General features: G+C 34.4%; 1 protein-coding gene across 3 annotated transcripts in view; it reads right to left on the reverse strand.

The window, feature by feature from the left end:
• Window positions 1–25,145, reverse strand: part of LOC134136312 (cadherin-7) — a 70,529-nt gene that overhangs the window by 12,553 nt on the left and 32,831 nt on the right. For 2 of the 3 annotated variants that reach the window (XM_062568108.1, XM_062568110.1), the window contains exons 3-9: window positions 21,429–21,548; window positions 19,103–19,270; window positions 17,607–17,794; window positions 7,812–8,065; window positions 3,739–3,875; window positions 1,705–1,826; window positions 10–127 (exon numbers count right to left, since the gene is read on the reverse strand). In XM_062568108.1, the coding sequence (XP_062424092.1) occupies window positions 10–127; window positions 1,705–1,826; window positions 3,739–3,875; window positions 7,812–8,065; window positions 17,607–17,794; window positions 19,103–19,270; window positions 21,429–21,548 (1,107 nt within the window). Of the gene's footprint in view, window positions 1–9; window positions 151–1,704; window positions 1,827–3,738; window positions 3,876–7,811; window positions 8,066–17,606; window positions 17,795–19,102; window positions 19,271–21,428; window positions 21,549–25,145 lie in introns of all 3 variants that reach the window. The other variant, XM_062568109.1, reaches the window with a different exon arrangement.

Consider the following 25,145-nt stretch of genomic DNA (forward strand, 5'->3'; position numbering starts at 1 on the left):
CATTCTTACCTTTGTTGTCCTGCAGTGTAAAATTGTGGTTATTTGCTGCCTCCGCTGTTAAACTGAAGTAGAACTGATGACCATTTGGTGGGTCATCTTTATCAATTGCACTGATTTTCTGGATGACCTGTTTTAAGATACGTTGAGTTTTTAGTGTTTGGAATGTAAATATGTACACACAGTATACGTTGTAACCCTTCTATTGATGTTAAAGTATCAACTCTTAACTCCTACTCATAATACGCTCTGGTTTTCTGATTTCCTAAAAGTATACAGATAATATTAAAATCAAAATGTGACTCTTTCTCTTGCTTTCCCTGTAACTGAATTTAATTAACAAAAAAACAATGCTCTGTAGGGTCTGTGAGAGGCTTATGTCCTGTCATTCAGCAGGGTTTGGAATAGAAAGTATTTAGCAGTGCAATATAAAGAGCATAGTAGTCAAATATAAACTACATAGAAGTGGAAGAAGCACATCTGGATGGCTATAATTTGGCCCTCATAGTTATTACTGGCGGCAATCAACATTGCACTGTAAACATTGAGATTATGCTTTTCAGCCTTTTAATTAATTGACCTTAAAATAAAAAGAAAAAAAAAAAAAAAAAAAAAAAAAGGAAAGAAGGAAAGAAAAATAGGCAGGTACTAATTATATTATTAACTTTTCCTGATTTTTTCATTTTTCTTGCTTTATTTTCTAAAATTCCATCAAAATCTATCTTTAAAGAAAGGTATCACCATTGTTTATAATTCATAAAAGAATGGATACTCAGAACTAAAAGTTCTGACTAATCACAGGGAAAGGAAGCAGTTACAAAAGAGTGTGTTATGCAACTTGCCCAGTGCATGTTATTAGGGTTTGGGGGGGTTGTTTTGTTTTGTTTCATTTTTTTCATGTAAGAGCACTCTTATTCTGTATCTATGTTTCTCATGAACATGAGCTAATAGTCATAGTGTTTTCTCCTGAGGATTTAAATTCTACACTAATCCTGAAATGTGCAATAAACAGCATCTGCCACAGAGAAGACAATATTCTGGGAGAAGGCAGAAAAGCACACAGTCTCCCAGGGAATATGTGGGATCTATTTGGTTGAAACATCTGCTAGTTCACTGGGAGAGAAACAAGAGAATTAGGCAATGTATATTTCCTCAGGTCTTAAGAAGCAAAGAGGAAAGTCCAAATATGAGAGGCACCAAGGACAAACATCAGATGCAGTTAGTTGTGTCTAGTATTTCTTGGAAGTGAGAGTTTGGTAGGAATAAATTTCCCTAATGAACATGAGGTCTTATGGCCTGTACTTCCTAACAGAAAGAAATGTGTGCTTATTTCAGAAATAGTAGTCTTTTAGGTCTCAGAATCATCTAGGAGTTGAGATTTTCACTTCTCAGTAAAATCAGGAGGAGTAAGCATTCTTAACATTATTCAAAATTAGATGAATTTAGTAAAGTGTGTCAGTTATGTCAGCAAGGAAGGCCAGAGCTTTTAACACTACCTTGCACCTCTAATTTTAATGTCTTCAGCTTTCTCATCAGAAGTATGTGGTGGATATTTTTAGGTTTTGATGAATATTTGTTTGTGATGCACATCAAAGTGTCATTTTTATTGCCATAAGCTGATTACATTTTATCTTAAAGCTGACAGACTTTCAAAAGGAATGACTGCCTAGCCAATAAAAATAAACATCAGAAAAGATCAATCCATACCTGACCAGGTTGAGCATTTTCGCAGACAGTTGTCTCATATTCCATGGCAAACTCTGGGGCATTGTCATTGATGTCAAGGATTGTGATGGCTACATAGCCTCTCCCAATCTGTGCTGGATTCTCTATAAAAAGAAGCCAACAAAACAAGCAAGGAAAGCTCTTTACAGGTTATTCTTTGGGTCAGTGTTTTTCATCTGCATTCTTCTTTGACATATATCTGCCAAATCAATTACAATCCCTGCTAGAAAGACAAAGGAAGCTCTTGGATGGATCTTCTGAAAACAATGTTTATGTTTTCCAACAGCTTCAATGAGACTTTACTTTCAGGGATGATCTAACTCACTAATCACAGCACTGAATTGCAGCCTCTGGAAGGAAAACAAGCAAGGTAATGTAAAACTATCACCACTGGTGTATATTTAGCCAAAATAACACTATTCATATTGAGAATAGCATGATCATTATGGGTGTAACACACATTTTTTGTTGTAAATCAGTTTGATTCAGGTTGATCAAGTTGATCAAGAAGTCAAAGAGAATTCCCTGAGCTGCGTACAACAACAAAGAAGAACAAGCTGCATTCCCCAGGAAATCACAAGCTATTAAAAGCATACACAGACCTAAGTATGTTAACACTGTCATTACTAAACATAACAAACACCTTAAATATGAATCATACTCCTGAATTAAAGCATGTCTAGCTAAAATAGGCTATCTATGCAGTGTTCAATGCCATCATTCAATCTTACACAGCATATATGTGATAAACTAAGTATAAAAGACATCAGTGTATACTCTATCTATTTTACTAGTTAGCACTTCTGGTTTGGAGTAGGAAATAGAAAGATTGCATTATTTTTTTTACCAAAAGTGATGATATTAGAGACAGAGTAGCGCAGACTGAAAACCTATACAAAGCTTCAAATGCATATTTATCTTTCTCTAAGATATTGCTACCAAACTTTATTAAATGCTATACATTTTTAAAGCAATTCATCCAAACATAGACTACAATGTCCGTTTTCTTATTCCACATATGAAAAAGTCGAAGGACACAGGATGAACAATGCTAACACCATCTTTCCCCTCTGCTGACCTGAGCTTACTGAAAACCAGCCTGGCCATGAATGTAAATGAAAGCATCCTAACGTAGTACTCATGCTCCAAGATTCTCATTTGTTTCAAGCATGTCCCTTGGCTGCCCTCTCAGTTTTACTAATAGCCAGGAAAATCTTTGGCTCCCATACAGACTGATGGACCAAAAATCTGGTCTTGAGAATACAAGATAAATTCATACAGCTACTAAATCATAAATGTTATCATTCAGGTTAAACATGGAATTAACCTCATTGAAAGTGACGACTGTAAATTTCTTAAAATAGTAGGTCAGAGAATTTATAATTGCTTTATTATCATAGCTGAACAGAACTGCAATAAGGGTGAAATTTGAAGAATAAATTCTTCAAATCAAACCTAAAGAGGCATAAAAATCCCCCTTTTTTTTCCAACATGAAAAAAATGTTGTTCATGGCTGAACAACTTTAAGTTTAAATTTGTGATAACAGAATTCCTGTTACAAATACTCGTGGACATAGATTCTTCATTATTGTTCATCTTACATAATCACTTACACCAGAAGAGAGAGCAAGTACAAAATATCCTCTACGGTAGACCAACAGCGATCAAATCTAAGTGAATGTCATGTTATCTCTAGGGTAAGTTAACTCCTCTTCTTCATATTCCATATCACTTTTCCTGATATTTAGTCTCAGACTCCTGACTTAACATTTTTCATCTCCCTTTGTACTTGCTTTTCAGAAGTCAAAAGACTACACAGGACATGAGGCAAAGAAAAGATCAAATATTTAATCCTTTTTATTTCTGTTTTTTTTTCCTATCATATAGATTTCTTTTATATCGAGCAAGACAAGTTATTTCTATCTGGATTGTCATATTTTCACTTGATGGCTGATCATAATTAAACTTGAAGCTCTATACATAAGCAGCTAATAAAATTTGCAAAATGCTACTTACGACTCTCCATTGCCAAAACTGTGATGTTATGAACAGCATTAGTTTCCCTGTCCAAAGACTTGGCAGTTGTAATGACTCCACTGTTGGCATCAATATTGAAATATCTCTCCAGGTCTGTGTTCCGATCTATTGAGTACCTAGGTGAAGGATGAAGGAAAACTTTTGATTTATGTTCAATTACCACTTGTAAAAATGTTTTATTGATTTCTCATTAGAGAGAAAGAGTTTCCTTTGTTTCGCTACTTTAACTTTGTTTTGTCCAGCTTTTCCAGGGAGTGGAGAGAAACAAAGCTGTACAGCTAGGCTAGAAAACGCAGGCTGCACAATGACCGGTGCTGACAGTGGCTGGCTCTATTCCCTCAGTTCGTAATGCCCTCTTAAGTGAGATTATGGGCATTTCCCTCTCTTTTCTTCCTTCTTTTCTGCTGTGATGCAGACATTCATTTATTCATGGAATAGTATACTCCTGAACCCAACCTAATGCGAAAGTGAGCTGGAAGCTTGCCACATGGCTGTACCAGCCTGGCCCTGCAGGGCTGGCAGTCTATGGCATGGAGCTTTCTGTCACCAGCATAAGAGACCCTGAATCACCTGGAGCTGTAGGAACAGGAAAAGAAACAAAAAGAAGGATGTTGTGGAATAGGTCGGGGGATTGCATGTCATCGCCGTCAGCTCCTGGTGCTCTACTATCATTAGACGAACATCGGCTCATGCCCTTGACTCTTTGGCTTAACATATCTTTTACCTCCAAACTTGTTTCAGGAAGGGGAAAAGAAGCTCATTAGCAAATAGAAAACAGCATAAGGGAAAAGGTCAAATTGCCTGTGGGTGTTCTGTTTATATCCCTTTTGAGAGAAAAGGGCAGTTGATTAGGCAGTGTTAGATTTACAACTGAAGTATTCTTGACATTCGATTTAATATTGGGTCAGATTCTTGCACTCTCATTTAGATCAAGTAAGTACTTTGGAGCACTTCCCTACACTCAAGATGAATTAAAATGTCAGAATCAGACCAAGTGTGATTATTACAATTACTGTCACAGTGATGATATATAAGATTATTGATATAACATTAATCAAAAGCTTTCAACAGTGTGGAAGGAAAGAATTACAGAAGATAGTACAAAGACTGGATTTCTCAGCTGTAATGAACTTAAGGCACTAGTTATTTGTTCTGTGTTGTAATACACCAGATTGTACAGTATTTCCTCTAACTCTCTTGGTTGTAAAATCCCTGGAGCAGAGACTTGACTGTAATAATAATAAACTTTTCAGTTTTCATTGAATGAGATTTATTCGCTTTTATTTATTCTCTTTTTTTTCTTTATATGTTGATAGTAGTTTATTTTTCCTTTTCTTCATTCCAATACTGTTGTTTATGTGGCCAGCAGTGCTCTTCAACTGTTTTGCAGCTGGCAGGCTTCCCCTAGGGACTATTCCTGTCACCTATGTGATATAGTCTATCTTGGCAGGCCCAGAAGATGAGATTCAGTCTTCTGTCAGTCTTTAAATTTCCCAGTTATTAGCATGATCACTATGCAATCAGGAGAGTTAAAGGACTTCTTAAAAAACAAAACAAAAAAAAAAAAAAGAAGAAGAAGAAGAAAAAGAAGAAAAGAGGAGGGAGGGAGCAAGAAGGAAGGAGGAATGGACAAATGAATTAAATAAATTAGACAACAGATAAAACAAGAAAAAAAAATCTTGCATAGCAAGCAAGCAGTTTCCCTTAACACAAGTGTTGCATCCATATTCAAATAAATAAAAAAAATCTTTTAATTCCTTGCAGCTATTAATACTTGAAAATCTTTGAACTGCAGGAGTTTTAAATCCTTTATTTAAGCTAGTTCAAGCATCAATAGTTTTCAGGTCCATACAAGATAACCTCCTCTTTTCAAACTATTTTTCACCCACTTTCATTTTTGTCAAGATTTTGAGCATGTCTGGTCTTGTAATTGCAACATTTTGTAAACTGCAACAAATCAAATGTTTAATCAATACCAATATAATCCAATGTTTGGAATTTGGAATACCTATTGATAAAATGATAATTTAAACTTCTTAAAGAGATCAAGAAAAGTATTATGAATTAATCTTCTTTAACACATTCCAATTTTAGGTGAATTTGATCTCTGATGTACATTGCAGCAGATGCAGAGCAGCTTTAAATTATATTTTCTATCACTATTCCTGACAAGGTATATGGTTTGCAAGCATATAGATAAACCCTCATTATTTCCCTTTTTCCTCACCCTCAAATTCCAAACAGCTCTGAAGCAGGAGAAATCTTTAAGATGTCAGCTAAGATGCTGATATAAGTGTTTTTGATGCTGGAATTGTAAAAAAAAAATAACCAGAATATGGCCAGTAAACTCATCCTTACCTTTATACAAGAATCAAAAGCATAGTGAGCATATATAGAACTGGATTTAATTCGACTTTACAAGTTCTGCTAAACCTGATATCGTGTACCAGATGCTAACATCAGTGCCAGAAAACACTGCCACAGTAAAGAAAGTGCTCATCAAAGATAAATTTCACAAGTAAATCTCTGCCAACCAAACCATCTAGGATTTGTTTATACATGATAGGAGGTAGCTATTTTGAATCTGTTGCAAATATATAATGAAAGAGAGGGAGAGAACACTTGCATCACCTCTAGGATTGGAACATATGCTTTATTTTTACAACTTAAAATTGCTGCTTTAAAAGTTACAGAGCTACAGCAGAGGCAAGAGATCATCTTTAAGGCATGAAAGCAGAAATTTAACAGCACCAAAAACCAAGAAGTCTAAGCTAGTTCTGTGTCTATGCAGTCCTTCATGTATCCTGAATGAATATAATAATAACAACAAATGAAATTTAATGGTAACTTTTACTGCTATATACTGTCCTCTCTCTCCAGGTGTTTAAGTTCTCAGAGTTCCCCAGAGTCAGAAGAATTACCCTCCAGATCCTTTGCATGTCCCTTTGACACTTAATGTTACTACTCTGTCTAAAAGGAAGAGTAATATGCAACTCACTCATGTTTTAACTTGTATGATGAGCCTTTGCCTCTAAGGTCTTTTCCTCAAGGGACAGACAAACCTATCATTCATATCGTGTGTTCCCTAATGCTTGGATGACAGTCATTAAATTTGGGAAAACTGTGTATTCTTGATATTCAAAAGATAAGAACATGTACCTCTACTGTTCACATCTCTTCCTGTTCTAATGGAAGATGTTTGGCTGCAGCTGAACTTACAAAAGGCAGAAGACTGTCATCTTTAGCTATCCTGGCTTACCTGTTCAGAAACCTCATTATGCTTCACATAACCCTTCTGAGGCTTCTGTCACACACGTTTAACCGGATACACATCTCATCTTACACACTCGTGTTATGTAAAGAGTTCATTGGAACATGTTCTCTCTGTTGGCCCTCAACTCTGCTTTACGACGCAAAGGAGGGTATGTGCTATAACATTCTGCCCCAACAGTGCATGCAGAATATGAATCGTTGTATATATATATACACACATATATATATATAGCAAGAGAGGGAGGGGGAGAAAGAGAGAGAGAGAGAGAGAGAGAGAGAGAGAGATTTTGGTCTGGATCCATTTAACACAACATAAATTGTTAATAACAATAATTGATTCTTCCTAAACTTTACAGAGAAATGACCCTGGATAATGTTTGTTTGTTTGTTTTTCTTCTTTGGAATCCTCTGCTCTCTCCCCTCCCCTCCCCTCCCCTCCCCTCCCCTCCTCTCCTCTCCTCTCCTCTCCTCTCCTCTCCTCTCCTCTCTTCTCCTCTCCTCTCCTCTCTTCTCTTCTCCTCCTTTCTTTTTCATTCCTTTCCCTTTCCCTTTCCCTTTCCCTTTCCCGAGATTTAAATATATATATATATATATATATATATATTTATAGCTTCAGGAGTATAAGAGTCAAAATATACAACTCTTAGAAAATCTCCCATCCCCCTTTGCAAGGGTAAAACCTTCCTAATCTCTTTCAGTGCAAATGAATAATCTCTTACAACAAAGTGAACAATATGACAAAAGAGGCTAAATAATCAAATAAGAAGCCTTAGGATTACCTGACAGGACTATTTGAAGCATCTGGGTCATGGGCTGCTACGGTTCCAATGACAGTGCCAACCTTTGCTGCTTCAGACACCACCATGGAATACAACCGGGAAGTGAACACCGGCGGCTCATCAACATCTTCCACAATTATTTTCACTGTTGTCATATCACTGAAAGGTCCCAGACTTAGGAAGCGAGGGTCAACATGCATGTTGGCTGCTTCTATCCTCAGAGTGTAGCTTGTTTTAGCTTCAAAATCCAGCTCCTATAAAAGTAAAGTCATTTGGAAGTTTAATTATCTAGAGATGTTGCAGCAAAACTACTTCACTTAAAACCACCAGTAAGAATAAAATGAACTTTGTGATTTATCTGTGAGCAGTGCTTTTGATTGGCAGAGCATGGCTCATATTTTGGTTTATTTTTGTCAAGTAAGTGGAAAAAGATGGTGAATTCAAGAATATTTTCAGTTCTTCATTTTCTTGAGCATTTGCTGTAGAAAATAAGGTGTGAGTAGAACTTTAAAAAACACCCCATATTTGCCTAATTCAATTAAAATTCAATTCAATTAATATTTTCCATTGACTTTGATAGGTAAGACAGTTCTGAAAATTCTTCCCTATCAATGAAGCAAAAATTCCTTGACTTAATGACAAAACTTCCTATGAATTCAGTGAGGACCAGACCCTGCCTCATTATATCATTGTTCTGAATGAATCCTTCTTTTTATATTATTTATATTGATATCCAAGGTAATATCACATGCAATGTACTATATTACCCAATCTATGTATTTATAGCTGTTATGCTTATATACATATGTAATGTATTATATATAAAATATAATGTAACATATTATGTACCATACAGAAAATATTATATATTACTTATATTTATAGAATATAGATGTGTATTGTATAATATATATTTATATATTTCACTAGTGGAAACATTTCATTCTGAAAATTATAGTTTTTAGATAATATTGGAATTAATTGATTGATTATTATTCCAAGTACTGTATTAGTTTGGATAGAAAATATCACAGTCAGTTAAACTACATTACTTATATGGCAATGTTTTATGTTTAGACACAGCCTGGAAATTTTGTGTGTGTATGTGTGTATATGAGAGGGTGTGTGTGTGCATGCATGCACACGTGTGTTTATGTATGTGTGTATATGAATAAGTATATATAGAATATATATATTTAAAGCAAAATATGCATTAATTTTCCCTGCCTTTGCTTTAATTATATTTGATGGATGTATAGTTTCCTTTGAATTAGTACTATACTCAAAAACTACACCCAGAATATTTGGTATCCTGTAACTCACAGAATGACCATGATCTGGAGGGTAGACGCATAAAGAAAAAAGTTTTGATCCATGTCTGTGGACCTATACATACATGATTCTGTGTTCTCCACCAAGTTACACTAGAATAAATTCCAAATGAGCATTTTAAATTCAGCGATTATGCTGTTTTTACAATAGATCTGTAAACAGACTGGATTCTAAAAAATGAAAAATAAATTGCAGAACATCACATTCAGAAAGACATTAAACTTTTATAAATTCTTTATGGCAGCAAAAGGCTTTTTCGAACAGGAATATGGGTGATCTTTATGTTATGCATGTGCTTATTTGTTGCATTGATTTACAACTTAAGTATTGATAGTTTTCTTAACAGGGTTATGCCATAAAGGTTTTTCGGATACTTAATATATGACAGGATACAGGTCAATATGTATTACAAAAAATGTTTAATTTCCTTGAATCTTAATTTTGGCTTTATACTTCAAGTAAAAAAGATGGGCTTTGAATCACATCTCACAGTCATAATGCAAATATAAGTGTGGTGTTAAGATGATGAAAAATATCTCAGAAGCTATATTGCAAGTGATAACAATTAAGGAACTAATAGCACAAGATGAACACCAAGATTAAAGATAAGTCAGCCAAAAGGGAAAATATTTTAAGATTCTTCTCACTTTTCAATAAAAGCACCACATGAACTAAAGAAATTGTAGTCTGAAGAATGTCACAGACAAAATGCAGTATGAGATTTGTTGAGAATAAAAAAAAGTCTTTAGTAAATTATATGTTTTCAGGTAAAGTAGACAAAAATGTGTATCTAAATCCCTGAATTCTGTACATCTCTGAAGTTGCAGACAAGAAATTCTATGCCAACTTGGTTTTGATTAGAAACTAGTATTTTAAAATAGATTAGGCATAAAAATGAATAGCCTCATTTATACAGTACACTTTATTCTGCTTTTTTCATATTTAGTTGCAATTAATACATTCTATTACAGTCTTTCCTTTTTAAATTTGCAATAGATGTTTAGAGTAGCAATATATAACTGAATTATACCATTGAAAAAGTCTGCCTCATGAAAATTCTAAACCTGGGATGCTTTCCATTGAAAAAAGAAAAAGTTCAGCTAATAGCATTAAATAGTTAATATTACCCAAATTTCCATTGCGACTTGGTTATTTAAGAATCAGGGAGATAAGGAGTCTCTCAACTCTTTTACACAGGATTTTAGACTTTGCAAAACTCCGTACCTGGGCCATACTCCATTCCACTCTGCCAACAAGTATGTTCACTTCTACAATGTGCTGAACTGCTGTGGTCTGATTATGGTTTTATTTTTGTACTTTGTAAATAAAGTTGCAGATTGTTAACTAATTCTGAGCTGTGTGTTCACAGACCCTTTGCCTACACCTCTAGTTCTTGAAATTGTACTTGTGAAAGTGTAACTTTGTCCATGGCAAAATCCTTATGCTAATTTCTGTTAATGCAGAACTAAGGAGCACCCCCAATCTCATGTTACGATGCAAAAGCACTGGATCTAAGCAATGAGTTTCCACTTAATTGTCTTTTTGCATATCAGATATCTCATCACTCCAAGACTCAACAGGGTAGTACCAAATAGCTACATTTTTTACTCTGTTCACTTTTTTTATTATTATTTTTATATTGTCCTTTTGACTTTAGAATGACATAAGCCAGAGAAGGGAAGGTTAATTTATTTCATTAATCGGTGGTATATGTTGAAATAGGATGATTCAGGTTACAACAACACTTAATCAAACACATGGAAGTATATCATGAGAATGCAGACAAGATAACTACTTATGAGAAACTAATGCCAACACCAAATTCATCCTAAGGAAAAAAAAAGGGGGGGGGGTTAATAGCACATGTGCATACAGCGCAATATGCATAATCAGGCAAATTATATAAAATTTAACTTGACTAGGTATATCACTACTCAAAGGACAGTTTTGCATACATTCCTATGTTTCTGTATTGATTAGAAAAAGTAGAACTTCTGTGACTTTAATTGTTAAAAGTCATTAAAATCTTTTGTTTTTCTTATGAATGATTATCACAAGTACTGACAGGCACTTTTGAATCATTGCAGTTCATTCTTGTAGGGCAGGAGAAGATCCTTCTTTTCTTTGACTGGAGTACAAGCGTATTAAGAATAGGAGAGAATAGGAGGTAAAACAATAAAAGAATTCATTCATTGAAATGACATTTCCTCACAGAAAAGATGGAAAATTAATCATTGTGTACATACATGTTTTTAACAGGCTTAGTTACTAAGGGCAGGTTTCATCTTCTCTAATGTAGACATGTACATCTGAGAAAATCACTATATGCTCCTTATTAGAGAGTGGAGAAAAGTTATTCTAGTAAATGAGTTAGCTGGTCTGTCTATGAATATCTGTTCTTCCACACTCACTAGAAATGGAGTATCAATAACTAGACATAAACATCTTTTTTCAGTAATTTGACTCCTGCCTTAGGTATCTTCTTCAGATATTCTGTGGTACCAAAGGTGCTGAAAATTTCTAAAAGCTGTAAGATACCAATGAAAAAGAATCTAACATAAATACGTATTGGGTTTAGAGGGAGCATCTGGTGTTTCAAAGAGGAAAAAGTATGACTGGGTAAAAAGAGGGTAAATCAAGACAATAATACTATTTACTTCTTAGTTCTTCAGGGCAGAGACTGCTTCCTACCAGGTGCAAAAATGTATAGCCATCAACCTCTCCTTTTCCCTATAAAATACAGAACTCAGATCCTATGAACACCAGGTTTTGAGGCAGAAGATAATCTGGGAAAATCAACAGAGCCTCTGAGATGTTAGCAGTAAATGAGAGTACTCAACCTGGAGGAAATGTGCCAACAATGTAGAGAAAATATAATGAAGATATTACACATTACAAACACGACTGAAAGTCTTAAAAGTGCACTGAAAAGATCATTTTTTTCTCTTTTAATCTAATTATCACTGATGTCTATTTTATAGATAGAATCATTTAACTGGCCTTCGGATCATGCCTTCATTATTTCCTGCTATAACAAAAGTACAAATTGCAATAATAGAATACCAAGTCAACAGCTTACAAATCACTGCGTCAGTGTTGAAGGTTAAAAGGACAATGTATACTTCAGTTCTTCAGTGCAGTGAATAGAGCATGACAGCTCCATTAATATCCATGCATTAGTGTTATCTGATTAGATCCTGTGCAGGCTCCATTCATCTTTCTCTCATTTTTTTCTTTTTTTTTTCTCTCTTTTTTCTTTTTTTTTTTCTTTTTTTTTTTTTTCTCCTCCCCCCCCCCAACCCCTCCATTCTCTAAGGGGAAAGGATTTTTTCCTGTCTGAAGGAAATTACAAAACAAGTCATCTATATCACAGAGGCTGGATATGAAGTTATCTTTCACAGGAAGCTCATTTTTGTAATATTCACTTTTTACTGCATGGTAACTTTGTAATAATGTACTTTTCAGAGGTGGAAATCCCATTTTTAAGCCTGGTTGAGGTTTTGTATTGAAAACTGCAGTACATCAAACAAATGCACATTATATCTCAAAGGAACCATGGAAGGCTCAAGTTCTTACATTGTAAACTCTGGTATAGAATTGAAAGCAAATTTTCTAGCTGGAAAAAAAGTGAAATGTTAACTCTAATAGAAAGATAGCTTTTCACTCAAAGGCTTATGCATAAAACCCCATTTTTATAATTGCCAGTATTAATCTTAGAACTAGCTCAGGTTTTAGAATAATCTCTTAGAAGCCAATTTCTATGAGAAAGTATTTTGCATCACTTATTTTCACTTTTTTCTCCCCAATAAAACATTCAAATTGGTTGATGATATTGGAAGTAGGGCTGTGTATGGGGGAAGAAATTAAAACAAAATGAACATGAGCTCTATAGTGGTAAATTTACTTCTTGATGCTTATCATTTGCCCAAATAAGATGTGACATCCCTCTTCAGAGTCCTCAGGCTTTTCTTGCACTAGGTTCCACTAAAATCTCCCTATAGACTTCAAAGGGCTTGAATTAGATCTCATATCCTTTCAAAAATGTAGGTATGATATATATATAAGTAAAATATCTCTTACAGCTTTTTTATTATTTTAAATTACAATTACTATTTTGAAAAACAAGTATATGCTGAAGATATAGGTGAATACATATTATCTATGATATTTTTTTAAGATGTTTTGCTACTAAGCTATTATTATTATTATTATTATTATTACTAAAGCTTATCTATAGCCTGCAACTTTGTAAACAAAGTGATATCAGTACTTACACGATACTTTGTGCATTGTTTTTAGAAACAGTGTTTTGGAAGGTATACTGTATGGTCTACGCATGCATTCATTTTGAAGTTGTACAGACATAGGTTTGCATAGACAATTTAAAACTTTTGGAGTAATTGATTAAATCATCATTCACTTCCATAAAATTTTCTTCAGTTCTAAGTCTACTACTGCAAAGACAAATCTAACACATTTTTAAAACTATAGCTATAGCAATATTCTGCTTCTCTTCCAAACCTCCTCATCAATGTCAAACGTAGCTACTGCTTATATGCAAATGATCTGAGCCCTTACTAACAGAATATTGATAACTGAATGTAAATTACATGTTAAACCACAGGAAGGAATTGCTCCTGTTCCACAAAGGGAGAACAGAGTTACAATGAGAACCAGGATATACTTTTCAAATATGACTAAGAAATATAGATGACCAATTTCATTTCAAAAACTGCGTAAGATTTTTTTTTTCTAAAAAGATCACCTGGAGTAGGATGTTTCCCTGTATCCTACTTAAAAGTAAGTTATTTAAGTAGTTAGCTGAGCTCAACATACACTTTCTAGATTACATGAACTTCACATCGCATTTAAATATCAAGTTCTTCTGTCATTCAGTTCCTCAAGCATACTGTCCAGGATGGAGAAGAATAAGGTATCACAAATACCATATATAATACACAAATATCACAATATTTGCAGCTGCATGACAAAAAGTCATACAGCAGCAAATGTTGTACGCTAACACAGCATGCATACTGCTCCTGTTCTCCAACAGTTTTAAGGGAAAAAAAAAAAAAAATAAGAGTAAGCTGTGCAAGCCAAACAGAAGTCTGGATTTAGCAATGCAAAAAAGGCATAAATGAGGGTAGAGTACACTTTATTTTTCAATGAATAATACATTTATCACTGTTAAAGTATGATACTTTTTTTTTCCCTGTTGATTTCTGATGTTTTGAATCTCTGTGTTCCTAGAGTACAGAGAAGAAATGTGTTCAAATGCACATGAAGAAAAAAAGAAAAGAAGCACATCCAAATCTCATTCATCAGCCTTGGCACTTTCCATGGCAGTACATATATTTAAAAAGTCCATTACATATGCGTAATATTGGAAAAATATCTAACCATGTAGCTTTTTCCTCATTCTAATTTCAATATCCTTGGTACCTCATTTTTTTCAAACATATATTCAGTTTCTGTCGGAGTACATTACATTTCAATGCATTATTTGCATTTTTTTGCTGATCCTTTCTTTCATATTCCATTCACTTAGAGCATACACAAATCCTATTTTACTTACTACATTCTCAAATCTCACTTCCTCTCTAAAATGTTGATCTTTTTTTTTAAGAAAATTATTTTTTCTTGTATTTGATGCTTCTTTGTAAGTATCTGAATATGATTTATGCTAAACCAAATCCTCAGTTTTTATTTAGGTATTTAACTTTTCACATTGTCTCAGAATGGGCATCCTTCTAGAAACTAAATGAAAATCTGTAATTTGTGTGTGGAAATCTGACAACCAGGTGCCAAACTTTCTGCACAATGCCCAGCACAAAAGTGAATGGAACAGAGCCATCAGCTGTTTAGAGATACTGATTTGTATGTGTGATTGCAGCAAAAGTATGCAAAACCAAAGCATGCATTTGCATTTAGAACCCTAGTGTGCCTTTTCAGAACTCTCTGCCATGACATTTTACTGCTTGATGCGCATGAAGACATATCATCTGAGCATATAAATACACGCGAGTTTAAAATGATGGGCACGCATTTGGAGGCTGAGTTGTTTCTCAGTGTCTCATTTGATTTCAGGGGCATGAAAAGAAGACAGCTAATTGCACTCAGAGGTGTATGTGTTTCATGTGCTGGGTTGTGAAATGCTGAGATTAGGCAGATTCCAAGCTACAGATTTAATTTCTTCCCTCATTCCTTATTAGCAAGCACACATTATTATGCAGTGACAATCTCCGACTCACTCGGTACTGATTTGGCAGGTTAGGCTCAGTGTTTGAAGCCCTTTTTAGCCTGCATACACTTTCATTAGTGGACTACTATGTACATGCCCTCCAGAGAAGAACATGTAAAAAGCAGCAATGCCCTGGTAGCTACTGTGCTTGAGCTCTTCACTTCCTTCCTTCCCAATAAATGTTCTCTGCCTATTTTGCCTGGAGGATTAGCAGCAGGATCCTTCAGGTATGAAAAAGGCAGCAAGCTCCCTGGAATTCCAATGAAGAGCAAATGTTATCCAGTGGTTTGGGAGATGCTCTCAACAGAGGGAGAAACCCTTGGGAAGGGAAAGGATGTGAAGTCAATAATAGTAGGAAAATGAGGGAGACTTTAAACGCTGCTGAAAAATGTTTGAATTCCTGTGTCAAAACATTTCAGCATTCATTGCGTTTAAAAATGATTAGCAGACTGAAGGATACAGTGGGTCAGAATTTGGTAACCTCTTTAGTCCATTAGCCATTTCAGGGAGCACTTCTCAGGATAAATGTTCAGCACTGTAAGTTCAGTTCAGCTCCATGATTAAAGTGACTGCAGTAATAAAAAACAACAATTATTTAGCCCACTGCACTATACTGAAATCAGGAGATTCCAGGTACAAATACTAGGCTTATGAAAGCATATTAAAATTAAAACATGTTCAGCAGTTCCCAACTTAGATCGTCAGAGCCCCCAACTGATTTTGTACTGCTGACTGTGACACTGACAAATGTTTTCCCTCTAGGACAAGCATAATTCTTCCAGATATTTGCTGAGAAACATTAAATGAGCAAGCTGAAGGAGCCACACTGAATTTGGCTGTTGAATAAAGAGAGAGTTAACTTTTCATCACCTGTATTTCAAACGTGCTAAGTAGAAATTAGCACAGTATGCAAGAAGCCTAAGATGAATGCTTTTGCCTTTTGCTGTAAAAAGATGATTTACATTACAAGAATTAAAGCCTAATCTTTTGGAGGTGATGAACATCCTCCACTTGCTCTGACATCAATGGGTGCTTACCAGCTCTCAGTAGTAGTTATTCAGGATATCAGAGAATTAGGCCACTAATTTGCAACACTGTGCAGTATTAACTTCTTTCAAAGTAGAAGTGTTGTTGAAGCTTTATACTGCTTTAGAAATGAATTCATGAGCCAGAGGAAAAAGATAAGCAGAAATGGATAGGTGAGATTTATAAAGATTAAGGAGTACACAGGCAAGGGAAAAAAAAAAAGTCCCCTATAGAATCAAATTAACTAGAAACAGGTCCTTGCCCAGCAAAATTCTTACAAATATTCTAAAATATCAAATCAGTTCCACATTTCAGAGTGCACTAAATGTTAGAGCCATAGCTTTAGTGTTGCCAGTGCCAAGCATTCACACATTAACAGTACGAAATTTTATCACAGACGGTTCTTCTAAGTTTTTTTTTTCTCCTCTTCTCCTCAAAACTGAATTTTTCTGCCAAAATATTTCAGTACACAGTTATTTTGGAAGAGGATACTCTTTACAAAGTATTGCATCGATGAGTTTTAGTATTTTTATATACACAAGAATTTTCAATTTTAAAAGGTTAATAATTCACATTATAGATATATGGAAAGTTAAGAATAAAAATATTTACATAATTATTTCCCTTTTTTGAAATAACATTTTACTGATAATAGTGAAATCATAGTGAAATGTGAAACAGCTATTCTTATTAATACATAATTATAACTGTAATAGTGTGTGCCTCCTAAATTGAACAAATTCACAGAAGACAATTAGATTTTTGTAAAGTATAGCTGGGTTCCATTTTGGATTTGGATTTTTCTTTCTTTCTTTTTTTTTCCCCGTAAGATATATTTTCATATTTTCTCCTTAACAAAATGACATATGGTGAGTGAAAAATGGCAAATAAATGCTGACATTCCCATCCAAGTTTATATATGCAGAAGCTTTTATACACACACACACTCACACACATATATGTATGTATGTATATATGCATATAAACTATTGCCAAAAATCAAGGCAAAATTTCAGTATAAGGTATTACAAATTTCTGAATGATACACATGCATACACTCACAAATCAAGATGAAATATTGTGACAGAAACTTTTACAGCAGTCAAGGCTCTTAAATGTGAAAGCTCTTCCTCCTATTACCTGGCCTCATCTCGTCCATCTCCAAATAGAATCAATCAGAAAATCAGACTTACCTTCTGAATTGTAATGATTCCTTCTTGGGTATCTTTGTCTACGGAAATTTTGAATACTCCTAAGCCATCACCATCCACAATCTTATACTCCATTTCAGCATTAGGTCCCACATCTGCATCTGCAGCTTTTATTCTGGCCACCACAGAAGCCACAGGCAAAGATTCTGGGACATTATACTGATATGATCCTGTGAAATTTAAAATACTTCATGAACCCAAAGTCTTCTAGAGCAGTGGGCTAAGAAAACATCTACCTTCTTGTAAATCATGTACTTGATATATTTGCTCAAGGTTCCAAAAAACATTTTTTAGTTTAAAATAGAGCAATTATCCTTTCTCTGTGAGATATTCCTTGAGATATTTCTACTTTTAATACTATGGGAATCATCTCTTCTATTAGAGGTACAAGACAAGAATGCAAAAACGTCTTTCCAAAATGACATGCAAATCACGAGGCAAATACCTTCTACAACTTTCCAAAGCAGAAAATATTTTCCTTTTTTGTTTTCCACAAAAGAGAACTAAAAATGTAGAATCAAATCAATGTTAACTCTTATTATTTTATAATTATGTATCTTGATTAGGCAGTTTGCAATCTAAGTATGATGAGAAACTCAGATATATTTGTTAAATAATAAGTGCGCCATCTGCATTTTTGAAAATTCCAGCTTTTAGCTTTTTTGTTGAAGTAGAAAATTCTATGCTCTCAGAAAGGTGTCTGAGTGCAGCCTGTAACCAATAACATCCTCACCTTCAGAAAGAACTTTACATCATTCTATTATTATTTTAAGCAACTTATGGCAGGAAATCTCTTTTGTATAGATTTATTTTTTTATGTCAGTTGACGTGAGGCTGGAATGGGTGTGAATATAGTCTTCGTATTATTCTAATTATGCTTAGCAAGGACTTTTTAAGATCATAGGAATTTTTTAAAAGGGCAAAAAAAGCACCCCAGACAGTATGCTATTTATAAATTAGGTTCCTCAAGGCTGAGAGTAGAATTGTGCTCTCTTTTTCTTGGTTAAGACAAAAGACATCTTGGTCAAAGTAAATTGAGGGCAGATGACTTTCCAGTTCTTCTGTAATTAATTTTTTATGAAACACAGCAGGTATAAGAAAAATTCTGCTAAATTGCCAAAAGAATATGATGCATACACAGGCAAATAAAAAACCTGTGCAACTTGAAGTCCAAGATGCAAGAGCTAAAGATAGATACATTTTTTGGTCCCTTTATTCATAGGGAAGAAGCAAAAAACATTAATAAATTCATGCATCACTTTTTTTCAACTGATCTGAAACTTATTAGCTAATAAAAAAGGATTCTTCCAATGTAACAATAATAATCATACTAATATAACACATTGCTGTCCATGGTTCTCAAAGAACTTAATAAGGAAGAAAGTATTTTTTGCCTCTATTTAGAAATACACAAGGTATATGGAAAAGAAGAATGTATATGAACAATTCTACAATTCACTTTTTATAAAATAACTTACGACGTGGAAAGCGGGGTGGGTTGTCATTAACATCAGTCAGAGTGACAGTTACAGATGTTGTCCCTGATAATCCACCATTTTGCCCAACCATGTCCTTTGCTTGGATAACAAGCAAGTATTGGTCCTTGGCTTCTCTATCCATGTTGGGAAGGGCAGTCTTGATAACACCTGCAGCGAGGCAAGGTAAGTCAATGGTTGCTCAGGTGAATACATTACTGTGAAAGATGAGCTTGCCTTCAAAGGTAGTTGGAGATCTATGAGTTATTGTGCCCAAAAAGTAAAAAAACATAATTTCAACACTGATATCTCAGTTTTTGACTAGAAACGAACTGACGCTACAAGCTTCTTTTAAGTATTCACTTTTTTTTCTTTTTTTTTTCTTTCTTTTTGGCACTACTTCTGCGTATCTTTTAGTAATACCATCAATGACTATTATCTGAACATCTTTCTCCTTCTTCAAAAAGTCACCAGTAATACTCTATTTCCTGGAAAATACATGAAATTATCTCATTTTACCAAATATTTGCTTAAACAATACCTACTTTTAAATCATTCAGTGTAATTAGACATCTTGACGCATTAAATGAAATGCTGTAATATTTGAAGTTATGTTTTTGTTATATCTATTTGATGATCTGCATATAGTTTGAAATGAAAACCAGAAGAAAGCCCTACATTCATCCATTCAGTTCAGTTGATATATATCAGAAAATAAATATTCCTTCTCAAAACATGATGGCTTTATGAATATTTCATGCTTGGCACACGGTACAGCCGCTAACTCTGATTTCCAGAGAGGCAGCCGTTTACTCCACCAGCATTTAGTGTCAGCAACAAAGGAAACATAAACAATCTAAATAAAGGAGAGGCACAATGGGGCATATCTCTTCATCTGATATTTGTTGAATGTTTAGTTACAGTTTTATTTCTTTCTTCTCTTATGAATGCAGGACTCACTATAAATCATCTCTGGACTGAAACGTTTACTTCACAAACAGACTGTCTGGCACTATTTCACCCTTTTAACTTGACAGGTTAAAAAATACAATTAATATACAATTTCACAACTTAGTTGTTTCACATTTTTTTTATGGCCTGCTTACTTTTCTGTCATAGTTAAATTGCTAGGCAATACCAACCAATCGTTTGGAAGCTAATTATCATGCACACAGGAAATCTGAGCATCATATCAAAATGAAAATGTATGCAAACATTTCAGCCTTGGTCCTTAAGGATTTTGATTTAGCAGAAACTACCATATTATTGCTCAGGGGCTGTCTGAAGTCATTGTGACAATATACATTGAACATAAATATACATAGAGAGGGAGATAGAGAGATGGAGAAAAAAACACTATAAAGCATACCCACTGAGAAATAAATATAAAATAATATATACCACTGCTGAGGATTCACCTGTTTCAGTATGAAAATATTTATATTACTCATTTCTGCAAATTTAGATGTTGTTAAATACTCTTAAGATCTTTCATTTAAGGTGCAGCAATGGGTTTGAGGTCTGATTCCCACCACAGGCTTCTTATATATTGGGAAAATAGCTTGTTTATGCTTTACTCCAGTTTGTCCGTCTCTGAAATAGAGATTATAATTCTTCCCCAAGTTGACATAATAGTAAACTCAAATACCAAACAGAATTAAGCAGGGTAAGAACTTCTTTTCTGTACTTCTATGAAGTAATACGTAAAATGAGTCATGTTTATGAGAACAACAAAGAATTAAGAGTTGCATCTTGTGGCTGAAAAATATTCACAAAATTTCATGAAACATAATAAAAAATACTCCACAAGAAATTTGTTTTGAAAATGACTGCAAAGGGGTATGTCAGATGAGAATAGGAAGCACAATGCCTTTTTGTTCATACTGATGAGGAAAAGGTACATTTCGCAAAGCAAAATTTCAGTTTAAAATTAGAACAGAGAGATGGTCATGCCATAAAGCTATACTCCAGGAAATCTGCTGAGTGTGTGACATTTAGACATTTCTGAAACAAGCGTCTGCAGAAAAACATTTTCATAGCATCTTGAAGTTTTCATTGATCAGAAATCAAGCAAGCAAACAACAGAAGAGGAAGCTGCTAGAATCACACACAAGAAAAGAAAAATACAAACGCCAACAATGTCAATTTATCACATGATTCAAATATATGATTTTCATAATCTATTTTTAAGAAAGAAAGGGCAAAAGATCAACAAAATCCAAATGTATTCAATTAACCAAGAGGCCACATTAATAAATATGTAAGTTCCTAGCAAATTCTGATGCACATTTGCTCAGCATCACTGTAGAGAGATTTTATGAAAAGTTACCTGTCTTTGGCTCCACAGAAAAGTAAGGTTGTCCTTGCAGTATGCTGTAAACCACTCTGGCACTGTTGCCGTAAGTAGGATCATCTGCATCGGTGGCTGTCACTTGAACCACAGAGGTACCTGCAAAATGTTTAAGAAACTATTGTAGATATAAGATCCACGGATCTGAACTACAGTCATTCAACATGCTGTGCTTGTATCCATCTGGAACAGTACAATATGACTTTTTACAGCTCTTCATCATTTCCATGCTGACCACACTCAGAATACGAGGTCCCCTTTGTAAACCAGTAGTATCAACTATTACACTGATTTGTCTTCCTGAATAATCCCTCAGTCTTTGGCCACCATCACCACTTTTTGATAGCCTACAAGGATTACTTTTTCTCCTTTCAGATTGGCTGGAACACTGAGACTCTCCATCCTAGACGTGAGGGTCCCTTTTGAAGAGTAGGTTGCAAATTGATATTGTAGCAATTTGGCAGATGCCCAATGAAGGTCTTCAGTAAAGAATCAGATTCCCTGACAAACTGGATTTGGACACAAGATTAGAGAAAAATTCTAAAAGCATTCTTTAAAGAAAGATGGAACTGGATACATTTTTGGCATGTGAAAATGAGCGTAACAAATCTAGAAATCACTTTTTAAGAACAAACTGTAATAACAAGTGTCTAGACTGAATTTAACATAAATTGTACTCCTGTCGGTATTATTTGGACTTTTCCAGAAAGCCGTAGTAGTAGAATTTTTCATGCCTGATATAGTAAGTGTCCCATTCATTTTCCTCAGAACCTCTATTTTCAGGTAAGTAAAGGATTGTAAATGGGCCTTGGGAGCAGGCTGACAGTTTGGAGAGAGACAGAATTAAGTGCCCTCCATCAAATGATACAGATTACAAAGGATGGGATCTGCCTCAGTTAATTCTGATCAAAAGCTTTCATTCATAAAATGGTCTAGCCAAATCACATTCCTAATCTCTCTTCCTGAAGTATCCATGACAAAAGTATTACAACTGCTATTCTATTTTAAATGCAACTTCTCCTTCTTGTGGACTACCTAATACTTTAGGATAGAAAGAAGGTTACTCTCAACCTGAAATTTCACATGTAACTATTAAGTAGAAGGAAAGGTCAGAATGAAAATTGGTAGTTAATCCATCAAGTCATTTATCAGTTATGGAACTTAAAATACATCAATTTTCTATGTTCAGCAGTAACTAAGAGCCTTGATTCAGTATGTCAAATTGATTTTACTGATTGGTCTATAATGTAGTTTAATACAGAGACCAATATTGAACTTCCTAGATTTGCAGATTTTGAGTACAAGGATATGATAATGGTTATTTGACATCCTGTGTTCTTTGTGAAAGCCAGGCTTACCACATTTACAAAGTCTCTAAATCTGCCAATGAAGCTTATAACGTCTGCAAATATTGGCAAAAGTGCTTATAAACCTCACAGACAGTTAAGTCTTTGCTTCTTGCTCTTGCTGCTTTCAAGGACTCCAGACCAATACAAGATAAAAGAAATTACAAGCTCTGTAACCTCAACACACAAACTTTGGAAATCCTGCAGGCTTAGAAGTGCTTGTTTGCTGTAAAAATCTACTATATAGCAAATAAAGCTTCTACATTTTGTGAGAGGAATAAATTCAGTATGTAAACCTAACCTACTTTCTCCTAAAGTGAAAATTTGACTCATTAAACACATATTGCTTTAGAAAAGTTTTAAGGTAGAAATTCTAATGCCAAATCTTTCTGTACAGATCCCACTTGGATCTAATCAGCAACTTAAAAATTTTCCCAGTCCCTTCATCCTAATCATCTTGTCTCAAGCCTCATGAGAAAGATCTTCTAAAAGAGTTGCCATTTTTGTTATTTCTCTATCAGTTGCACACAAAAACTTTGAATTGCAAGAGTTCTATGTTGACATGGAGATTTCGATATTGGACTAATATAAGCTACTGTAAGGTGTGTTAACTATCTGAAAAGACTATGTGTAAGAAACTAGTTACAAGTAAACTTAATATACAGAAAGATCAGTATGCTATAGGGATTTTCCCAGATGAAGTAGATTTCAAAAGAGGAATACGAATTCCGTCAGAGAATGATAACTGTGACACAGAGCTGTCCTAATTTTTCTTGCAATGGATTTTTCTTAAATTAATATATTTATTTGCCATGAGAAATGCAACTAAGAGCACTCTATGGAGCTAATACATCTGTAGCTTGAGGAAAAATGGGTAGTGGCACAGTAGTTTCAACTACGACATCATTTTGTGAAAGGAAAGTTTGTGTTCCCGCACTAAAATTAACTCTTTCTTTATTCCTGAACATTTTCTCCCACCTGATAACACAGACACAATTGTCCAGCAAGTTTCCACAGGTGACATTGGACAGTCTACAAACAGCACCCTACTTTCATTTCATCTAACAAACTGGAGGTAAATCTTGTTTACATCAGTATTGTTCAGAGCCCCAGACTGCAAGTGTAAACAGGACACTAACCCCACTCTGAACCATTCTGTACGACCTGCTTTCATCTGTAGCTTCACAATAACAACTCGAAATATGTTTCACTGTGCGTATATTTGACAAGGATATAAAATAGAGATTATTTACCGAGGGACAGGGTCTTTTTTTCTACCAGGGATGGATGACCTTGTAGCAAAGCTAAAAGATTAGTTCCTTAAATGACCAATATGAAGCAACTTTATAGACTTTTTCAGCAACTGAAGTAAGTACTGAAGAGAAACGTGCTACTAATCAAAGGATGTTCCACACATTCCTTCATCTGTATTGCCTGATACTGGTTAATAACAGATTGATTTTTGTGTGGCCAGCACAGAATTCTCTTATTCCTAGGAAATTTAGACTATAATTTTTAAGAATATTTATTTATTTTAACAAATATTGGTAGATACTTAATACAGAATCACAGTAATCTGAGGACTTGCTCTATGTAATTTCTGGTATTAAAGGCAGAAAGAATGAAGGAGGGTTTTGCAAAGAGTTTTGCACCTTGTCTTTAGAACATTATTTGGACTTTGAGTTACCCAAGTCAAGAATTAATGATCTTTAGCAGAGATCCATCTTTTTAGTGGTAGGGTCACTCAAAGGTGAGCTGGCTGCTGACATTTATTTTGAATTGGAGATCTTTCAAAAAGATCGTTTTTATATCTCCTAGTTTATAGTTTTACAAGTTTGTACACAGTTTTTCAAAAAAGATTGTTAGTATCTCTTGTGGTATTTGGCCAAAGTATTTTAAATCAGTTTTCATATGAAATATTTCTGTGAGTTTGTTTTTTAAATGTCAGTGAAACTACTTAAGGTAAAACTTGTTTCTAAAACTGGATGAACTTCAGAAATCTTTGGTTTTGAAATTGCACAAACTAAATTTGTACAAAATAAAAGGAATTTTTACCTCACTAATAAAAAAATAAAAAGCTTTAAAATCCAGTCAAGTATTGAAAATACAAATTAATCATGTGTAATACCCAAAACAATTTCACAGTGTCACATTTCTATGTGCTATCCGCTCCTACCAGAAGTACATCATTACTGTCAAGATATCCATAATACCTGTTTTAACTCTTGCATGTAATGGTTTGATCTTGTTCTGCTCTGTTTGAAATGAAGACTTTTTAAAATATATTTTAAAAATCCTAAAATTATAACTTTCAGATAAGCCATATCTTTGAAGCTTTTTCTATGAATAG

Source organism: Rhea pennata, chromosome 2 (assembly GCF_028389875.1).
Source record: "Rhea pennata isolate bPtePen1 chromosome 2, bPtePen1.pri, whole genome shotgun sequence".
Classification (NCBI taxonomy): domain Eukaryota; kingdom Metazoa; phylum Chordata; class Aves; order Rheiformes; family Rheidae; genus Rhea; species Rhea pennata.